Source organism: Dicentrarchus labrax, unplaced genomic scaffold (assembly GCF_905237075.1).
Source record: "Dicentrarchus labrax unplaced genomic scaffold, dlabrax2021, whole genome shotgun sequence".
NCBI classification, from domain to species: Eukaryota; Metazoa; Chordata; class Actinopteri; family Moronidae; genus Dicentrarchus; species Dicentrarchus labrax.
The window spans coordinates 22,029,531-22,056,937 of NW_026136711.1; the positions used below are offsets into that span (position 1 = coordinate 22,029,531).

At 37.8% G+C, this 27,407-nt stretch overlaps 1 protein-coding gene across 5 annotated transcripts; it reads left to right on the forward strand.

Annotated features, from left to right (window-relative positions):
* slc38a3b (solute carrier family 38 member 3b) lies at positions 1–26,991 on the forward strand. 5 transcript variants are annotated; one of them, XM_051414193.1, is made up of 18 exons: positions 1–314; positions 6,898–7,068; positions 11,054–11,239; positions 11,630–11,650; positions 11,815–11,896; positions 12,004–12,119; positions 14,741–14,814; positions 15,442–15,534; positions 16,309–16,390; positions 20,019–20,101; positions 20,527–20,585; positions 20,961–21,134; positions 21,296–21,375; positions 21,464–21,564; positions 22,230–22,354; positions 22,450–22,594; positions 23,845–23,948; positions 24,089–26,991. In XM_051414193.1, the coding sequence occupies exons 3-18, from the start codon at positions 11,133–11,135 to the stop codon at positions 24,191–24,193; spliced, it is 1,551 nt and encodes a 516-aa protein (XP_051270153.1). In that variant the 5' UTR covers positions 1–314; positions 6,898–7,068; positions 11,054–11,132; the 3' UTR covers positions 24,194–26,991. The 5 variants fall into 5 exon arrangements, with proteins under 5 accessions (XP_051270153.1, XP_051270154.1, XP_051270152.1 ...); XM_051414194.1 differs by having other exon boundaries at positions 6,901–7,068; XM_051414192.1 differs by lacking the exon at positions 6,898–7,068.
* The last annotated feature ends 416 nt before the right edge of the window (positions 26,992–27,407 follow it).

Here is a 27,407-nt window from a genome sequence, read left to right on the forward strand (position 1 = left end):
GAGCAGTGGCGAAACCTGCAGCGAACAGCGCAGCTATAAGGGGGTTTGGCGAAGGAGGCGGGCCTAATGCGACCCCCACAGTTGTAGCTCCGTAAGGTTTTTACAATGCTGAAAGGTTTTTCTCCAAGCGCATTTTGTAGCTGCTAGCCTTACAGAGCGACGGTCCGAATGTGCGTAAATTCCCACGAATGCAGATAGTGTTACCTTCACTGAGGAGAAGACGCGTCAGGAGAAAGCGACTCACCAGAGATCATCACATTTATTCCCACTCACCAGAGGAATTAAACTCGAAAGCTTCGTGACAAGAACCTTTGGTAAGACTGAATAAATCTATTTTCTTTTTACAGAAAAAAAAAAACAAATGTTTGCAGAGTTCTGACATGATGTTTGTATTTAAGTGGTTTTACTGAACGCTTGACGCTTGTTAAGTTGTATTTGAAAACCTTGGATATAGTAGGAGTTCGTTCACTAGGAATATTGTAGCGCAAGAGGGAAAGAATGGAAACAGATATATGACTGAATGATTTGTAGCTTATGATCACATGGCACACAATACTGGGGCATATGGCTTTGTTCCCTATTGGGGGGTGGGGGGGTGATCAATAAAGAAAGAATAGCGTGTTTGGTCCTCCTGCAGTGAGCGCCAAGTCCAGATGTCATGACCATGTGGCTCAAAGGGTCAGTGACAGATTTTCCATCTTTTGTCCGTCCGACTGCGTGTTGAATGTTTCTCTCAGACACACTCTGGATCGAGCTCAAAGTTAAAGTCACTTTGCAAAAATCAACAGCTGGATGAATGGCACCGGCCCAAAGGAGTGTCTCACAAGCAGATACACGTTTCCTAGTTTCAGCTGAATGTGCGGGGTTTTTACAACCGGTTGTCTGCGCTGAATGAAGGTTATCGATATTTTATGAAGCTCATTTTTTGGGGGGGTTACATCAGTCCTTTACGTGAAGCATTTCTCTGCAGTTTACTCAACCTACACCTTAATGTGTTGGCGGTGTCCAAGCCACATGGCATCGAGCGAACGCAAAGACAGTTTCCTTTTCCTCCTTCCACCAAACACCACATCCAAGCGATCAGGCTACTAACAGTTCAGTTTGTCCTGCATTGGCATATTCAGTCTGTGTTCATGGGTAATATAACCAGCAGTGGCTTTAAACAACCAGTAGCAGCCTTTTTTAAAGCACTTTGCCTTTGTTATTGTCGGCTAAATATACCCATGTGGAGGAAGAGCGCCCTGTGTGGGACGTTAATGCTGCATATTATCACTCTCTGCTGACGGACCTGTTACATGTGATGGACTGCCTGTAAGTGGCCTGTAAGGTCCTTGCAGGCTGCTTTGAGTAGTGTTCATGTGAATGTGTGCCAGAGATTGGTATGCCCCTGCTGTTTCTTGTCTTGTTTCTCATGTTGGAGCTTTAATTATATAGCCTACCATTTCAAGTGACAATATGACATGAGATGCACATTCAGAGCTGAAACGATCAGTTAATTAATGGGCAGTTGACAGAAAATGTATCTGTTTTGATAATCGATTAATAAGTAGTTTTCAAGCAAGAATGTCAAACACACATTCCAGCTTTTGAACAGGGTTGCAGCATATGATGTTTTATAATAAGGTATTAGACCATTATTATTAATTGTAGGTATAACGGTATTACACAATAATAATAATAATAATTATTATTATTATTATTAACATCTGTGAGCTTTAAAGAAATTAAATCAGAAGGGTTTTTTGGTTGAAGATGATCTTTATTATAGTTTAACAAAATATTATGTCCTATATTTTAACAGCACTAATAAAGTAGAATTCAGTACCGTAGATAAAGAACCCTATAACTCGATTTTGGACTGTGAGGATCTGCTGATTTCCTTTGTCTCATGTGATAGTAAACTGTAAACCTTTGGGGTTTGAACTCTTCCCAAAGCAAAATTCAAACTGTAGATTTGGACTTTAGGAAATTACTATGGCCATTTTCACAAAATTATAGGCCAAAGATGAATCATTAATCAAAAAAGTAATCAAAAGGCGAATGGATAATGAAAATAACAGTTTATCAGTTCTTTATCCATACAGCTTACATTCTTACACTAGTTACACTGTTTGGAGAGTTTACAGGGAACATTAAGTTCTGTATATGCTAGACTGTTACTCTACTACAACACATTCTGTAGTTGTTTCTACAGTTGTGATAATAATAATACATTACATTTTTAATTTTGTCTAACAGACATATAAATAGGACTGTTCAGGAGGCTGCAGTTTGTTTTTGCATCTGCATTATGTGTTAACATGTTTAAGGTTAGAAAGTTTGCTTCTTTCACTCTGACTGACTTGGAAACGGTGGGTGTAGAAATGTGAATATGTGCAACAACGGTTAAGATGGTGGCCAGTTTAACCCCTACTGGCTTGCATGCAGGTGTTGGGTGGTCGTGGAAAAATGGAAAAAATTGAATGTAACCTTCAAAGTGTCAAACAAAGTTCAGAATTAAATTAGAAAAAAAGAGGTACTAACCCTATTAAGATTGAAAACCTTTAACAGATTCAGGGACACGCATAGACTGTCCAGAGAACTTCTGTCTGTGTATTCAAAGTGGGGTGGGTGAGGGGGTATGTTCTTGACTTTGGCCCCCTATCTAAACACTAACACCCTATATGGGTTTTCATGCTGGGTTCAACACAGTGGAGAACGGGCAGATAAGCCCGGCTGTGGTCAGTGACCCCAGCATGTGCAGTGATCAAAGTGGCTGAGAGTTTGAGGAGGAGCTGGACAGGTGCGCTGTGTGCAGAGGCCAACGCTTTATCCATGTGGGAGGCGGGCCAGCTGAGCTCTTCTGTCACACGGAAGATAATATCTGTGTTTGAGTCAGCCTGAGTGTTAAGTATCGGACACTCTAGAGGTTATTATTATCTTTGTCATGGGGCTCAAAATCGGTGGGGTTAAACCTGAGCATATCATGTGCTGTTGTCTATAAATAATTGGAAAGAGTCACCCTTTGTTGATATTGTGTATTCAGATGGACAAATCGCATATATTGAAGTTGGGAATATTTCTCTGAGAGCGGGCACTTTCATCTCAATGACTGTCTTTTTGGAAATTGTCACAACACCTTATGTTTTGTTCATTGTCTTATGAGAAAGTTCAACCTACACTTTTGTTTACATTGGGGCTCTCAGTCTGTTCAAATAGCCTCTTTTATGCTTGTTTTCTGTAGATTAATAGTTAAAATGGTACCGTCACTCCCATGAGTTTGTTCCCACTGGAGCAATCAGTGCCAGAATATATGCTTTCAAGTTAATATATGCCTCCTAAAAAATCCACTGAGAGCCATATGTTATTATATTTGAAGACTCACAAGAAATAATTCACCATACTTGGCGAGATACAAACTCCAGGGTATACTGAATGTCAGCAACCAGTAAGCTGCGGTATATAAGATGATATATAGATATGCTCTCCCTTTCTGGACTTTGAATTTGAAACAAAAACATTCAAGTTTCAAGTTTTGACCAGTAAAACCCTGGAATAATACCAAATACACAAGAAAGCAACAGGCAGACAGCTTACATCTTTTTATGTAAACCTACATTAATGCTTTTTTTTGGCTATTTGGGGGCAACAGAAACTATTTGAACATCCATATCCATTTGCATCTATATGGCAAACCTATTAGGTATATACATTGTGTTTATCAGAGCATTTTCACAGCAAACTGCTGCTTGCTGCAGCTGAAAACAATGCTATGAGAGTTGTGAGAGTGAATCCACTGAGGTGCAAAGTGGAGTTGGGTGATAATCCTCTGAGTTCATCACTACAAGTGAGTCAGAACTTCACATTCAACATGTGTATCTCTTGTAAAAAGATTATTGTGCGTGTGATTATAAAGGGCTCACTGACTACAAATAGATATATATTTAGTTGTTTTAGATTTAATTTACAATATTGGTTGGGCAGCTATAGTAACATCATTCAAAATAGGGGACATTTTTTTATCAAAATCTATAAATGTGGCATTTTGGATTGTGTTGACACATTAAGTCAGACCTGTGCCCAAGTGTAAGAGCTGCCTCAAATGCCTGCCGAGAGTATAATTGCCCTCCTGCTGTCAGCTGTTGGTTACTAAGCTATTTCTTAGAAAAATACCCTTCAGCTTGTCACCATGTACCAGTAATGAAAGTTAACTGACTTCTTATGTAACTAACAAGGGGCGCAATTCTAGTAAACAATTATTTCAAACAGCTTTTTTTTATACTTCCATATGGCCTTTCCTTTTAGTTTATTTACAAATAAAAGCATCACAATATTTGTATATTTGCCATTGTTACACTGAATGATGCTACTTGCGTCATGCATTTTGAATGAAAATCTTTTCTGTCTTTTGTTTCCTATCAGCTACCCATGATATTCAATGTAGAACCTGCAGACATCTGCACATTATGGCATTATCAACCACACCTAGATTTACAGATATGCTATTTAATTCATCTCTTCTTTGGAAGTGCTCAAAGCTGTCATTGTAGTTGTCCACTGCATTGTAGAGCTACTTCCTTTTTACGTTATTTCTATGATCAGGCGAAAAAATACCTGGAATGCCTCACAAAATACTGTAGTCTTGTTGAATTATCAGCCCGCCGATGCAGCATAACGTTACAAGTTTCTCAAAAGCAGGATTTATTGCAGGGTCACTGCTTTGGACAGGTGGGTTTGTGTCCACGTCCTGTATTCCAGCCATGATTCACGATCATAATCTGTCGGTGGCCTGAGCTTAAATTAAAGATGCAATGAATATGCCAACTTTTAAAGTGATCAAATCCTACAGCTGAAGCCACATCTGCAGCATTTGAAGACATTTTCAGCTACACGGGCTGAATTTGATTCTGAATCATTGTTTTCTAATATTTGTTTGGAGACTTTTACCCATCGGTCAAGGTTGGGAGGAAAAATAATTGGTGCACTTGCTTTTGTTATTGTTTTATGAAGCAAAGCAGTAAACGTCACATGTTACCTGTTGCCAATATGCACCCTGCATGTTACCTGGATTAATAATAATAAGGATAATGATAATAGGAGGATTGTCGGGCTGTTTGATGTCGCTGCGTAAATCATCATTTATATAACAGCTGATCTTAATATTCTCACATTTAATGCTTGCGTAAACAAAGGTTGTATTAACTGCTTGTAAAACAACGTATTAAATAAATGATATCTTTGCTCCCTGTTTGCACTCTAGTAGTGATAGTGATGTTTCATTTTATGATCCCTTTAACGATTCATTTGTTCTGTCTGTGGAAAGAAGGTAAGAAGAGACAGCCTGCAGATAAATCCGCATCATCCCATGAAGAGATTATATTATATTAACCATTCGGTTGACTTATTACATTGGATATGGCCTGTTTGAGATGTCCTCTTCTCTGTCCCATATAACATTTATTCACGTCTGCTGTGACCAAATGCTTCAAAATCTCACTTGCAGTAAACTGTGTTCAGATGTTTTATTGCATTTAAAACTGGCTCAACCACACAGAGACTCATCAAAGATGCTGTATGCTGCACTATAACAGTGTAGTTATAGCTGCTGCTCATCCAAGCACATTCTGTGATTTGACAGATTTTATATTTGATTCACAGGATAGTGGTATCACACAACCTTCAGTTGTTTTATAGAAACATGTACTCAATGTTTAGGGAAGGGACACTGCTCACCTGAAAAGCATCTGTTCTGAGAGCAAACATAAGTTAAATGCATGTAAACTTTCAGACCTTTGGCTGTTTTCTTCCTATATGTCAGATTTGGGTCTTATTTTAAGATTTTACATTTACATTCTCATTATTTGTCTTATAGATTGCAGGGGGTCTTCACACGTGTACACCATGTACAAAGTGAAGACCCAATTGGCCAGCATTTACAACAAATATACAACCTTCATTTACAGTGGTAATGAGACCTATAGATTAAACTGACTTCTGTTGCATTTGTGCAGTTCCTCTGGTGAAAATGTTATTTTTCACCTTTGGCTCAAGAGCTGATTTGTGATGTAGTTAGTGTGCGTGTTTTGTCATGCATCAAACTCCCTAGATGCTTAAGTAGGAGGCAATGCAGAACTCTAATCTCCTTGTTAGCATGAATGTCATCTTTTGCTGTATATTTGAACATTTGAATCAGAGGATGATGGTAACAGGTTTGTGCTGCACCAAGGGTATTGGTAACACATGTCATATTCTTTGAATAAATTCATGAATTTTAAGGCTCAGTCAGTTGTTTTTTTCCATTTTTTTCAGAATACTACAATTCTATATTATACTGAACTATTAGTTTAGTTAATCATGAGATTGACATATGAGGAAGGGTGTGCAATGTAAAATAAATCCTATATCTGTGTTTAACTACACTACTACTTTAAATAATATCCCCCTGGGATTATTAAAGTATTTCTGATTCTGATTCTGATTCTGACTATTATTACTTTTGAAATTCAATGTTTTTGGTATAGTTCGTGAACTAAGTTTTGAATTAGTGTTAACTGATGTTTTTGTCAGAATTATTTTAAAATCAATTCCATATAAGGATGCTTTTATGGCACTTTTCACCTTACTCATGCTTGAATGAATATACATCCTCAGAAGGATGACATTAAAACAGCAAATGTTTATTCCAAAATAAATTAATCCTTTCTTAGAACATACTTCACATCCACTAGCAAGAGAATATAAAAAATACCGGTTCAGAGTAACTATTACAAGTTCAGATTCTTTAGAAAGGGTCGTAGTTCATGAGCAATTTACCATAATAAAACCGAACCCTTTAGCCCGCTTTTCTACAGAGCAGAATATGTGATTCAGGTGCTGGCCGATATCTCAGGACATGAGCATGTGTTCCTCTGTCCCCAGCAGGCACGTGGCTGAGATGAGCTGGTGCTGCCAGGCGCTGTTGGCTGAACCTCGTGCCTGTTCCTGATACACCACCACATGGGCATCTCCTCATCTACATGTGCTCGCCCACTGCCCCCCCACTTGTCCCGTGCCTGTTTTATGTCCAACTGACACAAGAAGAGATAGGAAGTAATTTTGGAGATTGCTGCTATGGTTTTTTAAAAATGTTTTATAAATAACCATTTTCACACTTTAATGGAAAAATTAAACAGCTAATCATAAGTCACCCTCCCACCTGTTCAAACATTTCAAATGTCACAAGTCCAGTAACTCACAACGGGACTTTTAACTTCAGGGCTGATTTGTTACGTAACAGAGCTCACTATGGGCTGCGGTAGAGTGTAAGGCGACCCTCCTGGTGCTCAGTAGGAGAGGATATGCTCCTAGGGCACTTTATCAGATGGACAGGGATCAGTATTCAGTATCAGTAAATAGTTGAGCATAGTTGGGCTTTTCTTAGCCCTTAGGAGTTAGTTTGATGTTTTATTGGTATAGAAACAACATGTTACTTACCAAAATGGATAGTTATATGTGAGTTACAGGATGCTAAGATGTGAGCAGAAAAGTAGCTGAGAAGAAGTAGAAGTAGTATTATTTTTATACATAACCTTTGCAGCTCTGACCCAGATCTTGCCACTCCCACAAACAATGAATTAATGTCACTTCCTTTGAAACACAGTTTGTACCAAGTATCTAGGTCATTATTGTTTTTAAAAAAGTCATGCATATGTGCATAAGTCAGACATTGAGCATCATACCAGCTCCCAGTTTTGAAATATATGATATTTATACTGTCTCTTTGGTTTATCCATAATCAAATGATAAAAATACAGTATCCTCAAGATGACTAAAACAGCTTTGGAGATCTGAATGCTGAATTCCCTGAAGAACATGTTTCAGTCACTTGTATACAAACAGCAGAACAATCACTTCATAAATCACATCTGTCGAATCACTAACAAGCTGTCTTCGTCATCTTGAGAGACATGTTTATAGACACACATATGGTCCAGCCTGACGTTTGATTCGTTAGATAAAATTACACAGCTGAAATAGTACCGGCACTGTGTCTGTTTAAAGATCTAATTTTGCATACAGCTACAGTACCTGATCTAAGACATGGTCTGTATACGTCAGAAGTTTCCGCAGAGTTTCAGTTCTGTCGTTTCATGCTGCTGATTAGCTGTGTTATCCTGAATGGGTGAAATTGGAAAGCTATGCTTGGAGTGTTTTTGAGGTCAGTATTGGTGATAGTTGGCCTGGATTTACCTATGCTTGTTACACCTTGATACTTTTACTGAGAACTGCAACAGGCCAATGCCTTACAGGTTTTTATAACACTTCTTAAAGCTAAGAGAACACCTGGTAACACTTTATTTTATGGGTCTGTAATTTAGTTTAGTTAGTAATAGTTTCCAATGGAAGTTTCCTGGGAAGAACAATGTTATTTGGTATTAATAATAAGGAAACTACCCAAGTAAAAAATATCAAACAATTATTAGAAATTTTATTCTCAGATTTCACATTTTGCATCTTTAGTTGACCTATAGTGCACTGACAAAAATAAATAAACGACCAAATTACGTATTTCTTTCAGTGTCATGGATAGATTTGGGGTTCCTTTTGATTTACTGTACACATGTATGTATCACAGTTCAGTATTTATGTCCTCCTTAATATAAGATACGGTAGAATGGTGAAATTCAACCCTTCTATCTTTAATGAATCATGCTTTTGCAAAACTGAGGCATTTCTCACTTATCTAGTAAAATTTAGGATATGGAAAGTATATAAAAACACACATTAACTTCATTGATACAATGCAATGACAAAAATGCCATGCCAGGGACAATTTGGCTTGTATTAGCAAACATTCACCATTGACAGAAGTGTGTAACAGTTTCAATGTGTGATATATGTATGTGGATGTATTGTCAGGTTACAAATACACAGCACTGCAACAAAAGATGAACTGGTTGGAAAAAACATCAGCATCATGAACTTCCTACTGTATATACTGTAAATTGAGTGGCTCTAGGCTCCTCTGCTGTTCGATTGGTTGATTGGATTTTAAAATGAATGTAATTCTTTGTAATTCGCAGGGCGGAGAGCTGAACAAATTCCTGATATGATCAGCCTGTGTGATAAATTTCATTTTTGACTGACATATGTGTCATAGTTTTTTCCTCTCAGTCTGTCTGGAAATGATCATTATCAAAGCCTGGTGTTGCAACAGAAAGTATTGACACTAGGGGCTTGTACGTTTGCGTCTACGTTAAGGGACATGTTAACTTTGGACAAATAAAATGACTCACCAGATAAGGCGATGGAAAGTCTCACTGAGATTAGATGTTTTTTATTAAGTTTAAATAAAATTGGCCTCTAGATTTTGATGTTAAGATTTTTCTATTGGGGTGAATTACTCATTTATTTATAGCCATCTGTACCAGATAAATACGTTTAATGTGTTGTTTTATTCCTCACGTGTGTCTCTTTGTAGCCGCAGTGGCATGGTATCAATGGCCCTCTTTAAGTGTACAGTGTGAATAACAGTGATGTTCTGGCTGAGAGGACACTGGTAACACAATTGAGCTGCTGTACAGCGGAAACAGCTAACAACGCACCATTGTCTCTGAATTCACACTGAGAAATAGAGATCAGGATTCTTTTGTGTCACTAGGGTCACGGGAGGCAATTCCAGGTTATTAATATATTTTAATTAATAATAATGTCAATATGAAAGGGAGTAATGTGAATTTGCCCTATGAAATCTTAATCTTTTCTCCTCAAACCATGGTTACAGAAAATCCCACACTCATTAATGAAAAATGCTGATGAAATGTATAATTATAGTACTACAGTAATAACTGTTTTGCTAGGCACTTTCTCAGTAATTTGAGGCCTTTTGTTGTGAGTGATTTAACATTTTGTTTGATGACATTGTGCTTATATTCATCGTAAAGACTGCTGTATCACTGTGTGGGCTCTGAGCAGTAGCACTGACAACCTGTACGCTTGTGACATTAACTACACCAAAGACAAGAGCAAACAAAAGTAAAAAAAAAAACTCAAATAGACCTTGACCTTTGACCATGTGGTTTGGACTTGTTTGCTTTGCTTTACTTCAGTACTGAAGTTCTAGAAATGAAACTTTTTCCAGCATTTTATCTCAGCCAGTGATCATTTACAGCTACGTACCATTCATGTTGGTGTACGTATTGCAGAAAGTTTGGTGGACAAATTGAATGAGTGAGTGAATGAGGTCAGGTCTCGGGTGTTGAAAGTCACTGTGTCAACTGTAGGGCTGAGTCATTGCTACACAGTTGTACAGACCAATATTGAATATAGGGATTCATGACGCCTATAGAAACCCGCTATGCTGCTACGTTAAGACCAGAACAATTTCTGCTTGAGCTAATGGACTATAACACTACAAAATTAAAATGAATTATAAATAATTGCAAGTAGGCCCAAAAAAAAGAAAGAAAGAAAGAAAATGATGGTCTACAAACCTACACCGTATAAAGCAATACACCAAAGAGGCGTAGGCTGAAGCTGAACTTGTTATGCATATCAATTTTATAATGTATAATTTCTTTGGTGTCAAACAATAAACCAAAGTTATTATATTATTACCATACTAATTTGAATATGTTCTAATTATACATGTCTCATTACATTATTTTAAAACACCTGCAAAAAAACATTTCTCTATAACTAAAAATATTCACCACTGAACTCTTGATCTTTCATATTCGTAAGAGTTTAACACTGAAAAATCTGCCTCATCAGGGCAGTGTGGGTGTGATTTGATCAGATTGGATTGACACTGCTGTGGAAACATAAGGAAACAACCCACAGGATATTGCAAGATTGGATCACAGAAATACGTGAAATGATCAGCTTTTTCCAATCCAGTTACACCAACTTTAAACCAGTGAGAGACAAAACAAAAAAGAAGATATTGTGTTTAAATAGGAACCCATCAACGATAATAAGAAGTTGACTGAGAAAATATGTTTTTAAACATTGAAAGTGTGCAGCACATTTTCAGTGATGTGTTCATGGAATAAAGTTTCTTATGTGATTCATGTCTTTTCTCGCTCTGCTCTAGATATTCAAGATATTGAGTGAATTTAAAGGATCATCTTCACTGAACACGTACAAGCCAAAAAGAATCTGTTACAACTTGGATGATGGAACCTGCTCAGTCAGAGATGAACATCTTATCCAACGGGAAAAGTCATGACCTTGGAGATGATATGGGTGTGCCAATGAAGACATTTCTAGATGAGGATCAGTAAGTATTCTCCCTTTATTTTAAACACAGATTAGGGCTGCCTTTTTTGTCGCTTACATGTACACACATGGTTAATGGCATTTTTAACACAGCATGTGTCAAGCACTTTTTATACTGAGCTCTTTTGTCTTTCTATATTAGTTATACTTGTGTGAAAACCACATCCTGGATTATTTAAGAGATAAGTTCATCATGACTGAAAAAGGCTGAAAAACAGACATTGATTTACATACCTTTGTCTCAGTGATAATAGTTTCCCATTAATATGACCCGAATAATGGATGTGGTGGACGACATACAGTACAACTTTCTTCCTGCATAATCTTCGCTTTTTTTAAATGCATGTTTACCTTGTTTTTTGCTCGCCTCAACGGGTGGATCCTTATACAGAAATGGCACTCAAACAGTCAGGTATGTCTGTAGAGATTTGTATGAAGAATTTTTCAACTGCATTTGTTTTCATACATGTAATAACACATAATTAAGCATGTGATTTTAAGCTTCAGCAGATATGTGCACAGTTTTTGGAGGTGGACAGACAGGCCGTCAATTAACGTCATGAATCTGCCTCTTAGATTTGATGATCCTGATGGAGGACTGGAGAATGAGGAATTCTTGCCCACTCCAGATGGAAAGAAACTTACACGCTTCACAGATGTAAGTGTAAAAGTTTACAGACATAGAACAACCAGAAGAGCATCATGTTGTTTTTTTTGCTGAAACAAATTGGAGATTTATTGTCTGCTCTTGTGTTTTCCCCTCAGTTTGAAGGGAAGACCTCTTTTGGCATGTCTGTCTTCAACCTGGGTAATGCTATCATGGGCAGTGGAATCCTGGGATTGGCCTATGCCATGGCCAACACTGGTGTACTCCTTTTCTGGTGAATAAATAAGTATATTTATCAATAGGTGGTCAATTATGGGACACCATGCACCAAGGCCGAGTCATTGCTGCAGCGACCATGGGTTTGACTCCAACCTGTGGCCCTTTGCCCTATATATATATATATGTATATATATATATATATATATGTATAAAAATAGGTGTCCATTTATAAAATATAATCTAGAATCTGCTCACTTATCAAACACAGGCCAAGTCACAAGTATCTCTAATGTACTTTCTAAGGGATTACAGCTAAGGAATGGACTGCTACAGGGCCTGGGTGGTGCTGGTTACTTAGGAGTGATTTAATATCTGTCGTGACATCTTGTAATATATCATGTCCAATGACATGCCCACCTCTATTCATACCCTTTTTCCCATCCCACCCCTCTTTGCCATGTTACAGACCCTAGAAAGGCCATAGCCAGGAATAACCGAACCCCCAGACCCTGTGTCATTTACTTCATTCTGCTCCTTGCAGAATGCTGCTGTAAGACCATGACCCCTGGTTTCCTTGGTCATGTAGTCTGTGTTTGTGTAGCATCAGAGAGAAAGTAGCAGGCCTGAAATAGAGAGTGGCCTCAGCGTCAGCCATAACTGTGGAAGTAGTAAGTCACTTCAATGCTGATTCTTCTAATAAAGAAGGCTGCAGGCTGTTTCCTATGAAATTCCTGTTAGTAATTGGGTCAGTGGTGTTATAACCATACATAGTTGGTGACTGGTTTTATGTAATTAGATTAGAGACATTTCATTTAAATTTAACTCAGGTTTTCAAAGCAACCTGAGGGTTAATATCAATATCATGAAAAAATTAATTGGCTCTGTCTAACAGCGTGTATGTAAGACCAACACACTGTAATGCATCACGCCTGTTATACGTAGCAAAAAAAGAATTATGGAAAAACTGTAGTTTTCGAAGTGTCATCAAATGGTAGGGTAGTGTATATTTTGGTATAAAGTTTATTAACTATTTCAGATGATCCCTGGTTTCTATGGGATTAAATCTTTTAAAGGGAACAGGCATCAGACATTAAAACAATCTTAATTCCTAGAAAGAAAAATCTAAAGGAGTTTTCTAGGCACATGAGCCTAATTAGTTATATATTATTTCAGAGCCTTATATCTCTATATGAGCATGTCATTAAAAGAGAAATGTTTAAGCATTGACACACGCTTCCTACCACACTGCTTTGTATAAAGAATATCTCCAACATTTTACCCTATAGTCACTCATTTGTTTTTAATGAACACAGTTCACACGATGTTGTTAGTGTACAAGTTTACTCTTTGTACCACCAACTTTATTTCCCCCATTGTGGCTCTGGTAGAGATTATAGCCTGTCGTGTCAAGAGAGCCGTTGATCCACCAGCAGAGATACAAATAGACATTCTCATTCCTCGTCAGTGTATTTCCAGTGAGACACAGAAATAAAGCCAGCATGAAAAATCTGGTGCCTTGCTAAATATTTCACCAGAGCTTCAGGGATCCAGAGGAGGATATTTCTTCATATAGACAAGGCGTCACACCACATGTGATTATTTCCAAAAGATACAAAGCAGACCTGTAAAATGAATGCTTGTTTGTGAGTTGGGAGAGGTTGGACAGTTTGCAGTTTTCAGTGGAATCTGAGGACCTGGCCTCCATCCTGCTGCTTACAGAGGTGGCCAGAGGAAAACAATTCCCACTTCAGTTGTGGCTACAAGAAAAACAGAGTGACCCAGCTCCAGACCCATTAGGAATGCTGACCTGAGAATCCTGTGCTCAGGGCTCTGTGCCTCTGTAGGAGGACTACTGTAACTCATAGACACAAAGGGGTTGTGGGAATATATTGTTTTCATCCGTGTGTAGGATTGGTATCAATGGAGAACATTTATATTCTATAATAAAAACACATAATGAGAATTGAAACATTTCAAGAATGCTGCATCCTGTTTCAACTGTTGGTAAAATGTCACAATAAGAAATGTAGCCACCACGACACCACTCCAACTTCCCAGGCTTAATGAAAAGGTTTTGTCCCTCATTAATACATAATGTCAGATCAATAAACAACAATTCATTCAGTTATGTTGTTACATATTAGAACATGGTGCGAACTACAGGGGCTCCACTTAATAAGACATGAGCTCCCCTGAAAACATGATTTGTGAATTTTGTCTGACAATATGCTATTATTGCCAAGCATTTCTATTTTTCTGTGTCTGTATCATCATGGATCATGTGTACATTTAGGCTAGTATTGATGTATGATTCATGCATCAGGGTGATTTATCACTAATTTACTAATAAAGATTCTTGCTATCACTATCCAAGTGTGGTGGCGCAATCCTAAACTTCACTCACCTTAACTTTAGGAAGAAAACAAACCATTCAGTCTGCGCGCTTAATCACCATCATTCCCTAAAAAGGACCCATAATATAGTTTGCACACTATATTAGAACAAACACAAAACATCACAACTTATGCATAGGGTTCATTGTAATGTGTATGGGAATGCACGGAAAAGGAATGCCAGGATCATAAAGGGAATGCAGAATTTGGTGTATTATAAGGTTTACATTTGTAGCTGTATAATGTACATGTATATGACTTTCCCTTCTATATTCTGTCACAGGTTTCTTCTGACTGCAGTTGCAGCTTTGTCCTCTTACTCTATTCACCTGTTGCTCAAATCCTCTGGCATTGTGGGTAAGCCTTGTGCCATGTCCTGGCCTTTTGTAAAGAAATAATGTAGCTATATTATACAGTTATGTTCTAAAATGATAGGTTGAGTTGAAAATCCAACAGTTCTGCTACTTCTGGATACCAGATTAGACCAAAACTGACAAAGACATCTGACTTGTTAGGGACCATTACGTCAACATTTGAACTTGAACTTTGGACCATTTAATCTAAAAAAAAAAAAGGGGCATGGATTAAAAGGTAAAAGAGAATTATAGTCTGAGTGCTTTAAGCACTCACACTATAGCAGTAAGTATGCCAGTTACAATAAAATTGTTGTTTACTTGCCAGAATGATTAGTATGCGAAGGATTTAGTTTTCAGTCTGCTTAACTTCTTTATTGGTTTAGACTGATTATATGGATTATAAGGCATACATAATGAATTTGTTTATTCTATAATCCAGCATGTGGCAAAGTTTAGAATGTCTAGATAAACATTAAAACTGTGAAAATTACAAATTATTCTTCACCCACCAACCATGGAAGTACAAATTTTTATCATTTTTTTTTTTTAAGTGTTTTATTGTGTTGCACAGAGGGACACCTCAGCAAGCATTATTGATTGAATATTATTGGTTTTAATCTGTTTACAGGAATTCGAGCTTATGAACAGCTGGGGTACAGGGCCTTTGGCACTCCTGGAAAAATGGCTGCTGGTATAGCAATCACCCTGCAGAATATCGGAGGTGAGGAGCCAATGTGACTTAATAATTTGTGTTTGCAAACTCCCCGTAGCAGAAAACATGAATTATACACAATTACTGTACGTGGCTTAGAGTTTATGTCCACCCAACCACACACACAACTAGACTCAGTTAAACCACTCATATTACGTTTTTTGGATATATGGAGATTTACTAAGAGCAAAATTAGTGGTGCCAGATTCTTTATATTTTATGTGTACTGTTAAATGATTGATTTGTATTTATTGATTGATTTTTTTGATTGGTTTTATTCGTTATGGATTTATTGGTTGATTAGTCGACTAATTGTTTGGTTTATAAAATGTCAAAAAATTGTGTTTTGTAAGTTTACTCTCATTTAACAAAACAAAAGAGAAGCAACAAAATGTTCACATTGGAAAAGCTGTAATGTATAGATGAACAACCAATGTGAAGGTCTAAATGCTGTTTCAAAGCAATACAATCTATTGGGGAAATATGGTCTTTTATTTGTCCAAATTAAATATACTGGGTCTAACACAGATCTACCAATAAAATAGCACCATGTGTTACTGTTTTTAAATTGTAGAGAGTAACCTCCTGGAGTTTGCTAGAACAAGAGTACATGACCTCAGTGTCCTGTAGTAGCTACTGCTCTCTCACTTACACAATCATATTGTGATAAGTGTTCTTGTGACATGGCTTAGCTGGTGTCTGTTTGTTCAATATGCCAACATACTTTCACTCGAGCATGCTTAGCTACGCATTTTCACATTTTCTCTGTCTCGCCTGTTACAGCTATGTCCAGCTACCTGTACATTGTTAAATCTGAGCTGCCGCTGGTCATCCAAGCTTTCCTGAAGGGAGATACCGACTCTGAGTGAGTATGATTATTTTAGTAATAATTTTTGCTTTTAAACATCTCTGTGCCGTTAGTGAACGGCGGTTGATTCCTGCTATGCTGTTGGCCCAGAGCTCAGACACTGTGTTCAGGGGTCAAGGAGCCTGGAAGACTATGTGGGCAGCAAATATTTCAGTTTGCACCATTCATTGATTCAGTCAGTGTGGGGGTGTGATGAGAATGGCAGCTTGTAATTGGTTGAGCAACAGGGGCTCATGGTTAGGTCCTATCTGTCAGTTATGTACAGTATACACACAATATAAACCCTAAAATACATATACACACTTATAATAGCTGTCAGCTTGCAGAGGCAAGTGGGGTTTCACGTCAGAGTCACGCCACAGACACAGACACTCTGCATAAGGCCATGGAGGACTGAAGTGGATTCCAGCTGCCTGTTCGAATCTAAAAACAAACCTTGTGCTCAAAACAGATCACAGCCACTGCCGCCATCCCTTTTAAAACATCTCAGGCCCAAAAGATAAAAAAAAAAAACTCTCTTTAGAAATGTCAGCAGCGTGTCTCAACCTTGTGTTTTACATAAATCAGAATCAGCTTTATTGGCCAAGTATGTACACATCCAAGGAATTTGACTCAGTTTTTTTCATTCCTCTCAATGTACACCAGTAGGAACAGCCATAACAGCTAAGAACAAGGACAACAAAGCTGAACAAATCAAGGTAAAGCGTAGACTGGACTGTTACATACACAAGTATGTGAAATATATAAATGTATATATGAATATATATATATAAAATACCAATGACCAACAACATAAATAAAAACTCTATATAAAAGTCAAGTCTTCTATAAGTTCTAAACAATACAAATAGCACAAAGAAATATATATTAAATGGATATACAGTACATTAAGTGGATGTTTATGTACTGTATATGGAAAAAATGTCTATATATAGTAGATGCACTGTGCAGGATTTATATTGACAGTTCACTAATGGTGCATGATAATATGTACATGTTAAAAACAAAAATAGTCCATTTAAACTGTAAAAATATAATCTGTAAAAAAATAATATCTATAATTGAAGTAAGTGGATGTTTTGGTGTTAGAGGGTTTTCGAAACTGAATGACGTTTAGTGATGGCCTGCGGGAAGATACTGTTATTGTGTGTTTTGGCATACAGTGTTCTGTAGTGCCTACCAGACAGACAGACAGACAGTCCTTATAGGGGACGGGTGTCTCTTTTGTCTTACTGTTGTCTAGTTCAGTGTGTTTTTCAGTTTTTATGCCATGCCCCTTATAAAAGTCTTACAAGCGGGTCTAAGGCAGCACAATATCCTTTTATCGTTGATTAATGTTAATTAAGAGTGCGGTAGGCTAATATTTATTTCTATGTTTGTGTGCATTTATGTCAAACGCTTAGCCACAATCAAAATTGGCGCAAATTTTTATGACTCTCTCTACGTCACACTCAGGCACAGACACACACACACACACACACACACACACAAATGACAGCAGCAGGTGGTATAACATGGGTGCCAAATTTCGAGGCCGAGCATAAGGGCAGGTCAGCTCGGGGCCGGCTCGCTTAACCGATCACACACACATACACACATACTGTTCATTTCCACTGAAAGCGCCTCTCGCTGTTCAGATCCATGGCGTCAGTGGAATGAATGGTGGGTGGGGCGGGGGTTTGCAGTGGAGTATTAGCATGGTCATACAAAGACAAGGTCAGATGTTTGAAAGATATTTGGACTTGAGACTTGACTTGGACTTGACTGCTGTAAGACTTGACTCCATGACAACTTGCGCCTGACTGATACTAGATTTTTGATGCCGATACCAATACCAAGGCTACTAATATTAGAGAATGTAAAAAAATTTAAAATAATAATATTGGGTGATTCTTACTTGTTTCCACGTAAACACATTAAGCAATACGATCTTCTAAAAACAAAATCAGTCGACACATAAAACAGTGTTAATATTTTAATAATAACATAATAAACGTATCATAAACACATCCATCACAGTATGACTAATATCACAGTGATAAAATCCCAACCAATAAAAAAAATAATATAAAAAACAGTGCTGGGCAGGGGTTTCTTGACCACACAGGTTACATATAGAATTTTTTCGGTCTATGTATTTTTAAACACTCATGTGACCTGGACATGTCCATAATGACTCAAAAATTTACTTGGATTGGTCCTAATTGGCTAAAGATTTGATTTGGGCTTGCTAGGAAAAGCATCTCATCTCGTTTCATTTAATCTCACATGAAATCTGATCATCTAAAATCACCTACTGACCAAATGTCCAAAGAGAACGTGACCTGGGATTCGTGTAACTTGCCCTGCTTTCAAGGGACCCGTACACAAACACACGCACGCACACACGCACACCAACACACACACACACCCAGCTAGTCTCATAGATCAGTGTATGCCAGCCCGTAGGGTCGTGGCAGACAGCTGATCCCACTGGTTGTGTCTCATTCAGAAGGTTAAGAATAACAGGCTTAGCGGCTTAAAAGGGGGCTGCAGGACATAAAGACCGTTCTACACACAGGATTTAGGAGACAGTGGTCTTTAATGGTTTGACAGCCATTTCTATAAGCTCCCTGTTGCTGGTGCTTCTCTAAGGTCTACAGCTACTGATGTTTGAGATTTACTATCGCTGTCCCTGGGTTGAGTTTTTCTGAGCGAGGCACGCAAGGTTGTCTTTTCTACTCCATTAAGTAAGCAGGTGGTTGCCTACCTCGAGTACTTAAACAAGTCTATTCACATGACAGTAAACAAGCTATTTAACCACATGTCCACATACACACACTTATAAATGTTGTGCAGGCTTTTTAGGTTATATGATGGAGTTATGTTTTATGAACGGCATTCACAGGAGGTTTGTTTAATGGGAGGACATGTTTGGTGCACACATATAGCAGATAATGATGATGATGAGACAGCAGCAGGTCCCTAACCCCCCCCAATGGACTGAAGGGGAAGCAGGGTTAAGATTGGATATGTCATTCTATCCTTACGTTTATTTTTAGCTTTGATCTCCAAAACTGTTTAAGTAATGCCTTTAAGATGGAGACTATGTTTGAGTGTTATGGTATGGGGTTAGTGATATTTGGGGGTTGGTAAGAAGAGAAGCGAGGGACAGAAATGTGATAGAACAAGCTGGCACTGGTAATATTTACTGACTCCTTCAGTGCTGTGTTGTTTAGGCTCCACTATGTCTTCCTTTTCTGCAACTGTGAACCATCACATAAATCATCATAGTTATGTAACTGTCTATTCCAGTGCTTCTGTGGAGAGCAACATAAGCAGACACGTTTTTTCCACCATCTTGAGGCCAACGATGTTCCCAGCAGGTTGCTGTTGGTCTGGCAAAATGCAGCACATGAACTATTTGGACCAATATATTTCTAACAATCTTATGTCATTCAAACAAGGGCTCTCAGAATATGTGATTTTAGAAAAAGTAGCACCAAAAGTTTCACTTAATGTAACCAGTTTCTTATCTTCAAACGCTTTCCACTCTATTTTTGTCTTTGTCTCTGTGTGCCGTGTCTCCGTGCCAATGTTTGAAATATTGAGCTCACCAAAGTAAACTAGATTTTTCTCCAAACAGTCTGTGGTACTTGAATGGAAACTACCTGGTCATCATGGTCTCTGCCAGTATCATCCTGCCCCTGGCTTTAATGAAACAGCTCGGTGAGTAGAGCTAACACAGTTGGTCTGTTTTTTTTCTTTACAAACATTTATTGTCTTTAAGACTTATTACTATTAATTAAGATTATGTTGTTGTTTTTTTTACTTTGATCCAACTTAAATAATGACATTTTGATGGAGTTACCTTATAGTCAAGCAATTAGTGTGTGCCTTTATCCCACCACTGGCGGTGAAAACTGCAGGTGCCCAATTAGACATAATTTTCCCAAAGATGATCAAACCCCTTATTCCAGTCTGAACTTTTAATTACTGCAAATAAACATGCTCTTTCTGGTCTTATAGTGCTGTGAGGTCATTCTGATATTTTTTTGCAGAAGCCTCATTTATAGAACAGTAGGAGACCTTCTGACTGTAAACTTTGTGGACTTCTTGTGTAACTAGTACAGTCTCTTTCGCTTTATTTTCAGGTTACCTTGGCTATACCAGTGGATTTTCTCTCAGCTGCATGGTGTTTTTTCTCAGTGCTGTAAGTTGCTCCAGCTCACATAGTGGCACACCATCACAGTGACTGCTCACAAGGAGCCTCATTTGTTGGCATGTCATCTTGGCACACATGTTACTCACTTTCTCACCTTCGTCTTTTTCCCACCCTCGTCTCTATTTTCAGTGGTATGTGGCTACGTTTGATAAGGCGAATATAAGAGCTGCTTAGACACATCAAAGGTTGAGAGTAAAACCGTATTACTTAGAGGCTGAGTCACACTAATCTGATGTGAAATGGCTTTTTTTTATCTCGGCAGGGAATATTGAGAGCCTTTGTTTACTGACTCTGACACATCCTCTCATCCTTTTTTTTTTATTATACCCCTGGTTTTTGTTCTTCTTTTGCATCTCTCTGCAGGTTATCTATAAGAAGTTTCAGATTCCCTGCCCATTTGAGGAGTTCTCAGCCAACACCACTGCTGGACACCCCAGCGTGAATGTCTCAACCCACAGCCACGAGTACATCAATGGTCTGGTTCACGAGGACGATGACTCCTACTGCTCCACGCGCATGTTCACCATCAACTCACAGGTAGGCAGCAGAGGTGAAGAGTCGGCTTATCGGGATCATTTTCGAGGCCATGAACAATGAAGTCTGCAGGTGTACTTGCTACTTGAGTTCCCACACTTATTTTGACAGGCTCAGCTGCACTGCTGATCACAGAAAGTCACATGTTTATGTGTTCCTCACAGACGGCATACACCATTCCCATCTTGGCTTTCGCCTTTGTCTGCCACCCAGAGGTTCTCCCCATCTACACTGAGCTCCGCAAGTGAGTCACCCTTCTATAATCTGCGCTATTTGATAACATGTCAGTGCAGAATGTGGCATTTACACAACTTTCGACTCTCTGATTTTAGTCCAACGAAGAAGAGGATGCAGCAAGTGTCCAACATCTCCATCTTAGTCATGTACACCATGTACTTTCTGGCAGCTCTCTTTGGCTACCTGACCTTTAAAGGTGAGAGCAGTTGACCCTGGCACTGTTTTGGGGCTCATGTTTACAGTATCAGTGGAAACATACAAATGTTTATGCAAAAATCAGATGTATTGATAGTTATTTTTTATTTGTAAAAAAAAAAAAAAAAAAGATACATAGTAAAAGGAGTGCTGCTGTTTCAGGAAAAAAAGGGATGGTTAAAAGAATAGTTCAAGGTATTAAAAAGTCTGGTGTCCATGGCCCCCGGATAGCTCAACTGATAGAGCTGGTGCCCCGTATACCAAGGATGAGTCTTTGCTGCAGTGGCCATGGGTTTGACACCGACCTGTCTCCCTTTTTCTTCGTGTCATTCCCTCTCTCTCTCTCTCTTTTTGTCACCCTTCATCTGTCACTTAATGCAGAGTAACAATAACAAAAACAATCTATGGTTTTAATTCATTTATGTTCTTAGGTATAAAAGCATAGTCAGTATTGATGTATTAGTAAAAATTTAGTAAGTGTTAGTATTTGAGTGTACTGAAGAAATACAGAAACCTGGTACAGTATGTGCTTCTCCTCCTACACGTAGAGCCCAGTGCCCTCTTGTGGTGACAATATGCTGTTTAGTGCTAGAAGACACAGTTATTGAGGGATGTCCACATGAGTAAAATATATTAATACAGTATTTTTACTTTATATTTCTATAGGCAATGTGGAGCCTGAACTGCTGCACACTTACAGCCGGATTGACCCTTACGACACTCTGATACTGTGTGTGCGAGTGGCTGTCCTCACAGCTGTAACACTGACCGTTCCCATTGTGTTGTTCCCTGTAAGTTTGTTGTTGATTTGTTCCTTCAGTGTATACAATCTTATATATGATATGGTATTATTCCCTAATTGAATCCTCTGTCTGTCCGTCCACAGGTACGTCGTGCCATCCAGCAGATGTTGTTCCCCACCAAGTCTTTCAACTGGTTGCGTCACATTGCCATCGCTATCATTCTGCTCACCTTCATCAACATGCTGGTGATATTTGCTCCTAACATTCTGGGCATCTTTGGCATCATTGGTTAGTAAAGCACCCGCCAGGTCATTAGCACCTCCTCCTCTTAATGTTAGCATTTCTTTAGAGATTTTTAAGGTGGGCTGCCCAAGAAACATCATCATCATGACACACTTTAAAGTTGTGGACAAGTAGCAAACATGCTATTACAAATAAATAACATGAGAATGTTAGGATTAATTTCAGTACAGTTTATATCCTACATATGATGTAATTATAAGTTACTTATTCTGTCTCTGTTTACAGGCTGAAGTCTCTCATTTGACATGGCAGTCTCTGTTGTGTTTCATCTGTTTCTAGTTCTTGACACAAAAAAACAGTAAAAGCAAAACCAAAAAAACGTGATCAGTGCATGTTTACTCACGGGACAAAGTGACGAACTGAGTCAATATTATTGTCACGCTCTGTCCTCAGGTTGGCGGTCATGTTTCACAGGTTAGAGATGAAAGTTGAAAACATTTTTGTTAAAGGACTGCCAAGGCCATCTTCAAAGCAACAGATTCTGCTTTGACAAACATGTGCATGCATTTAAGTACAGAGTACGTACAGAGCTCACTTGAATAACACATGAACGTGCAGAAACAGAAGAAAAAAAATCAGATGAAAAAATATATATGGAGCTGTGTGCAACAACCTTTGTATATTTTAAGGGCTCACAATCCCGGAATTTATCTGTTTTCATATTGGCGTAAGTAACTAGACAGTAACACTTGCAATACCACAATGCTCTAACAGGCACATAATAAAGAAAATGATAAGGAAATGAATAAATAAACAAACATTCAAATGATCCATCAAGCACAAAGTCGTTGCTTAAAAGTATCAATTATTATTTCAGCAAAACTTGGCACGATTACAAGATTATCTATTCGATGGTCTTAGTGTTGAATCTTTTTCCAAATTTAACAGTGGTTCAATTAACTATTCCTTTACAGGAAAAACTAACATATAATTATACTTGTCTGTCTGATTGCCCATTAAGTGTAAACACTGTTTTAGGACACAGTCACATAAATATCTCTTTGAAATTGTAAGATTATGACCTCATCATTTCAATCCCAAAGATCTGTACTGCTGTACAGTTTCTGTAGCAGGTCAAACACAGTAAATGATGCATGAGGACGCTAATAAATATTATTTCTGTGTATTTTATCAGAGAAAATAGATATAACATATAAGTCACTGCGTTCAGTGAAACTTTCTGTATAGTGCAGTACACTTTGTTTGTAACCAGCTCTTTCTCTTTCTCCTAACAGGTGCCACGTCAGCTCCCTGCCTCATTTTCATCTTCCCTGCTGTCTTTTACATCCGCATCGTTCCCAAAGAGGACGAACCCATGAACTCTACTCCTAAGATACTGGTGAGCCCTTGAAATCTGTTTCCCTTCAATCTTTCACTGCCTAGTTTGGTGATTGTGCTGTGTGATAAAGGCTTTTGTTATGGTACATCTTGGTAATTAAGCATCTTTACCTCTGCTGTGATTTCCCACCTCATTCTTAGGCTGCCTGTTTTGCTGCTTTGGGCGTCTCCTTCATGGTGATGAGTCTGAGCTTCATATTCATCGACTGGACAACTGGCGGCGGCCATGCTGCAGGAGGCCACTAGATGCTGTTTCAGTGTGTGTGAGCTTTGGAAAGGGGGAAAAAGAACTGGTCAATGTTAGGGGAACACTATTAGTATCACTGGGAACACACTACAGGGCTGCCCAGCACAGAACCTGGGCTTTGTAACATTACAAAATATACAGTATAGTATATTGGTTGGGATTGGTATTGGTTAATATTGATCAAGTTCAATTAACTTTTTAACTCCAACTTAACACATCTCTGAACAAAATCCTTTTTATACGTTCTATAATTCAATTTAACATGTAATGCAATTTTTGAATAATCAGGACTGAACAGGGTTTTTTTTTTCATTACCACCCATTGGTGCGACATCCATGTCCATCCATGACGGTGAAATGGTCCTTTTCTTGTTGCTTCCTCTTTATTTACAGTACACACAAACAACTGCAGCCGGTATTGTACAGAAAAAGGAAGGCATGGTGGTCGGCTGAAGACAGGAAGGCAACAAGATATAAATGAAAAATAGTTAGATAACTCATAAGTTATTTTTACACACATTTTAATCATTTTCCATGAGACGCACAAACGAGGACAGTCAGATGATCTCATCCTGAACCTGCAGCATGAGCTGTATGCTTATGTTGTGTATCATACAGTCTGAGCTTTCAGTGAGCTTTCTTCAGAAAACTTGGTGCCTTTTAGCATTTGGAACAGCACACAAAGATACAGTAAAAACAAGAGTGTATATTTATTTAGCTACTATATCTATGTTTTTAATTTCAAACAGACTATATTTAACTACTGTATATGATGAAGTTAATGATCCAAATACGTTATGTATAATATCAGTTTTTGTTTTAGCTAGAACTAAGGTGTTATGACTGACAATATTTCAAATGCATGATAAAATACAATGCTTGATTTTAGGACTTGATACCTCCCTTTGTAAAACTTTTAGCACATTTATGCCAAACTGTGACCTTAAATATAAACCAAGTACAGCTCAACTTTACCCCGGCAGTTCACCATTGAGTCTAGCTCATTAATCTCTTAACTTCTTGATATTCCCTTCAAATGTCTCATTGAGAAATGCTTTTTTCCACACTTTATCAAAAATTCTGTATCTACATGTTTTAACACTTCATTGAAGTTTGACTGAGTGAAAATTTAAACCCAAGATGCCATATTTTGCAAGGCTGCTCTGGAAACTTTAGTGAAAGGAATAGAGTGACATTTTGAATTGGGAAATACCCTTATTCTCTTTCTTGTAGAGCGTTAGATGAGAAGACTGATACCACACAACTACAGCCGGAAATAGTTAGTTTAGCTTAGTGTCAGACTGGAAGCTGGGGGAAACAGCGCCTCTATAGCTCACTTTGTATCTCATTCATTAAACCCGTAGTTTTAAAACCAGCAGACTCTGCTTTCCTCTGTAAGTGAGAATCTTATCTAGCCATGTAGATTGTTTGTATAAATTCAAATAAAAACATAAGCTATCTTGGCTCGACACCACTAAGGATGAGGTCAACTGTTTTTTTTTTATAATTTGGGTTTAAACAATGCCTGGCCAAGCAACAGGAATTTGTAAAGATGAACCCGCTGGTGGGTCTGGCAGAGTTTAACAAGTTAATATTAATTAATTTGTAGATGTATTATGCTTTTTTGATTCTGTCGTAACGTCTTTGCTGTACTGGTTTGAAGTATTTTAATTTGCTTTCACCCTTGTTGACTATTTAGACTTGAGGTTAATGTTTTGCATGCTGTTCTGTCCAGTCTGTCCTGTCATCGGTATAGTGAACTGCACAGTAACAGAGATTTTAGCTACACTGTCATACATAGATGTTATTGTAATACTGTGTATTTTGGCATCTTATAGTGAAGTGCATTGAAGTCCCATTCTGTGCTATAGTTATTATTCTGTTATATTAGTATTATGAAGCCCTTCTTAAAAGATGGTATGTGAAATAATGTTTTAAACATTACTGAAGTAATGTTCCGTCAGTGATGACACATTAATTTTAAGCTTAATTTAAGGATGTGGATGGATACTTTCAGTTGTTCTTGAGTAGGTGCGTCCTACAATAGCACTGACAACCTGCATAAGTTCATTTTTTTTATAGATTACAGGAGCATTTCATTATATAGAAACATAGATCACAAAGTTAAAAAACAACTCAGAGAAATGTTATAACCAATACATGCTGCTCTTATCCAAAGATGGTTTTATATTGTATCGCAACTCTCAGGCTTCAGAAAAGTCCTGCATAAATGATCACTTCTCTCATTTTATTTATATATTACTCTATTTTGTCTTTGTTCAGAAGTTTTGGTTCCTGATTTTACAAATAAATTATGAACAACAGCAGAGGAAATATTAAGTGCATGTATCAACCTCAGCCCCTTGTTTTCCCACACGTATTCACAGTGGTCATTGTGGTGTAAATGAAGGTTTAATTTGCCATATTTAGTGACACTTTAAAGGATCATGCCAAAATAACAACTGACTACCTACTGCTTTAAAATGCCTTTGGCTTTTAAACAGGTACCACAGTTTTAATACCAGACGCAGTATATCAAATATGCATTTTCCATCTTCCTAAACAAATCTATGTGATATTTTATTATAGCTGTTGTTCAAAACACAAAATCTATGGAAATGACACGACTATAAAATAATATGGTATATGAATTTTGGTGAATAAGACGTGGCTTTATATAAATAATGTATATAAATGTATACCTTTTATATTTGTGATGCATATTTACAGTAGCTTGTAAAGTGTAAATAGCAGGGACAGTTTTAGTTTGGCAATAAAATAATTGTAGATGTTTTTACATTGTCTCTGTTGTCATCATTTCCCTTTAACTAAAGCAAATTCTTGATGCTATTAATTTGTCGGCAATTTAATGGATTTTATAAGTGTAATATTTACACATCTTCATCCCCAAACACACTTTTTTTTGTGCATGGTTTAGAAGAAGAGTTTATCTATTACTGCTCAGTGCTCTTGTCAAGGCTAAGCTGTGTTTACAAAAAACACTAAACCCAAACTTTAGGTCGCCATGATCTCTCACTGCTGACCTTGTTATGTCAACATACTGCAGGTTTTTACTGTAATACGTCAACACTAACTCATTTAGATTAGCTTATTGTCAAAATAGCAGACAAGACACATTGGCTTCTGTGTTTCTGACACCTCAGCCACTACATTTAAGCAACGGATGTAACAGAATGCACCTGTATGCTGTCT

Bases quoted from the DNA above. Each gene is read 5' to 3' on its own strand.
- slc38a3b (XM_051414193.1), top strand. From the start codon at position 11,133: ATGATGGAACCTGCTCAGTCAGAGATGAACATCTTATCCAACGGGAAA. The intron at 11,240-11,629 runs GTAAGTATTCTC...ATCCTTATACAG, and splicing joins ACATTTCTAGATGAGGATCA to AAATGGCACTCAAACAGTCA. The intron at 20,586-20,960 runs GTAAGTTGCTCC...ATCTCTCTGCAG, and splicing joins TGGTGTTTTTTCTCAGTGCT to GTTATCTATAAGAAGTTTCA.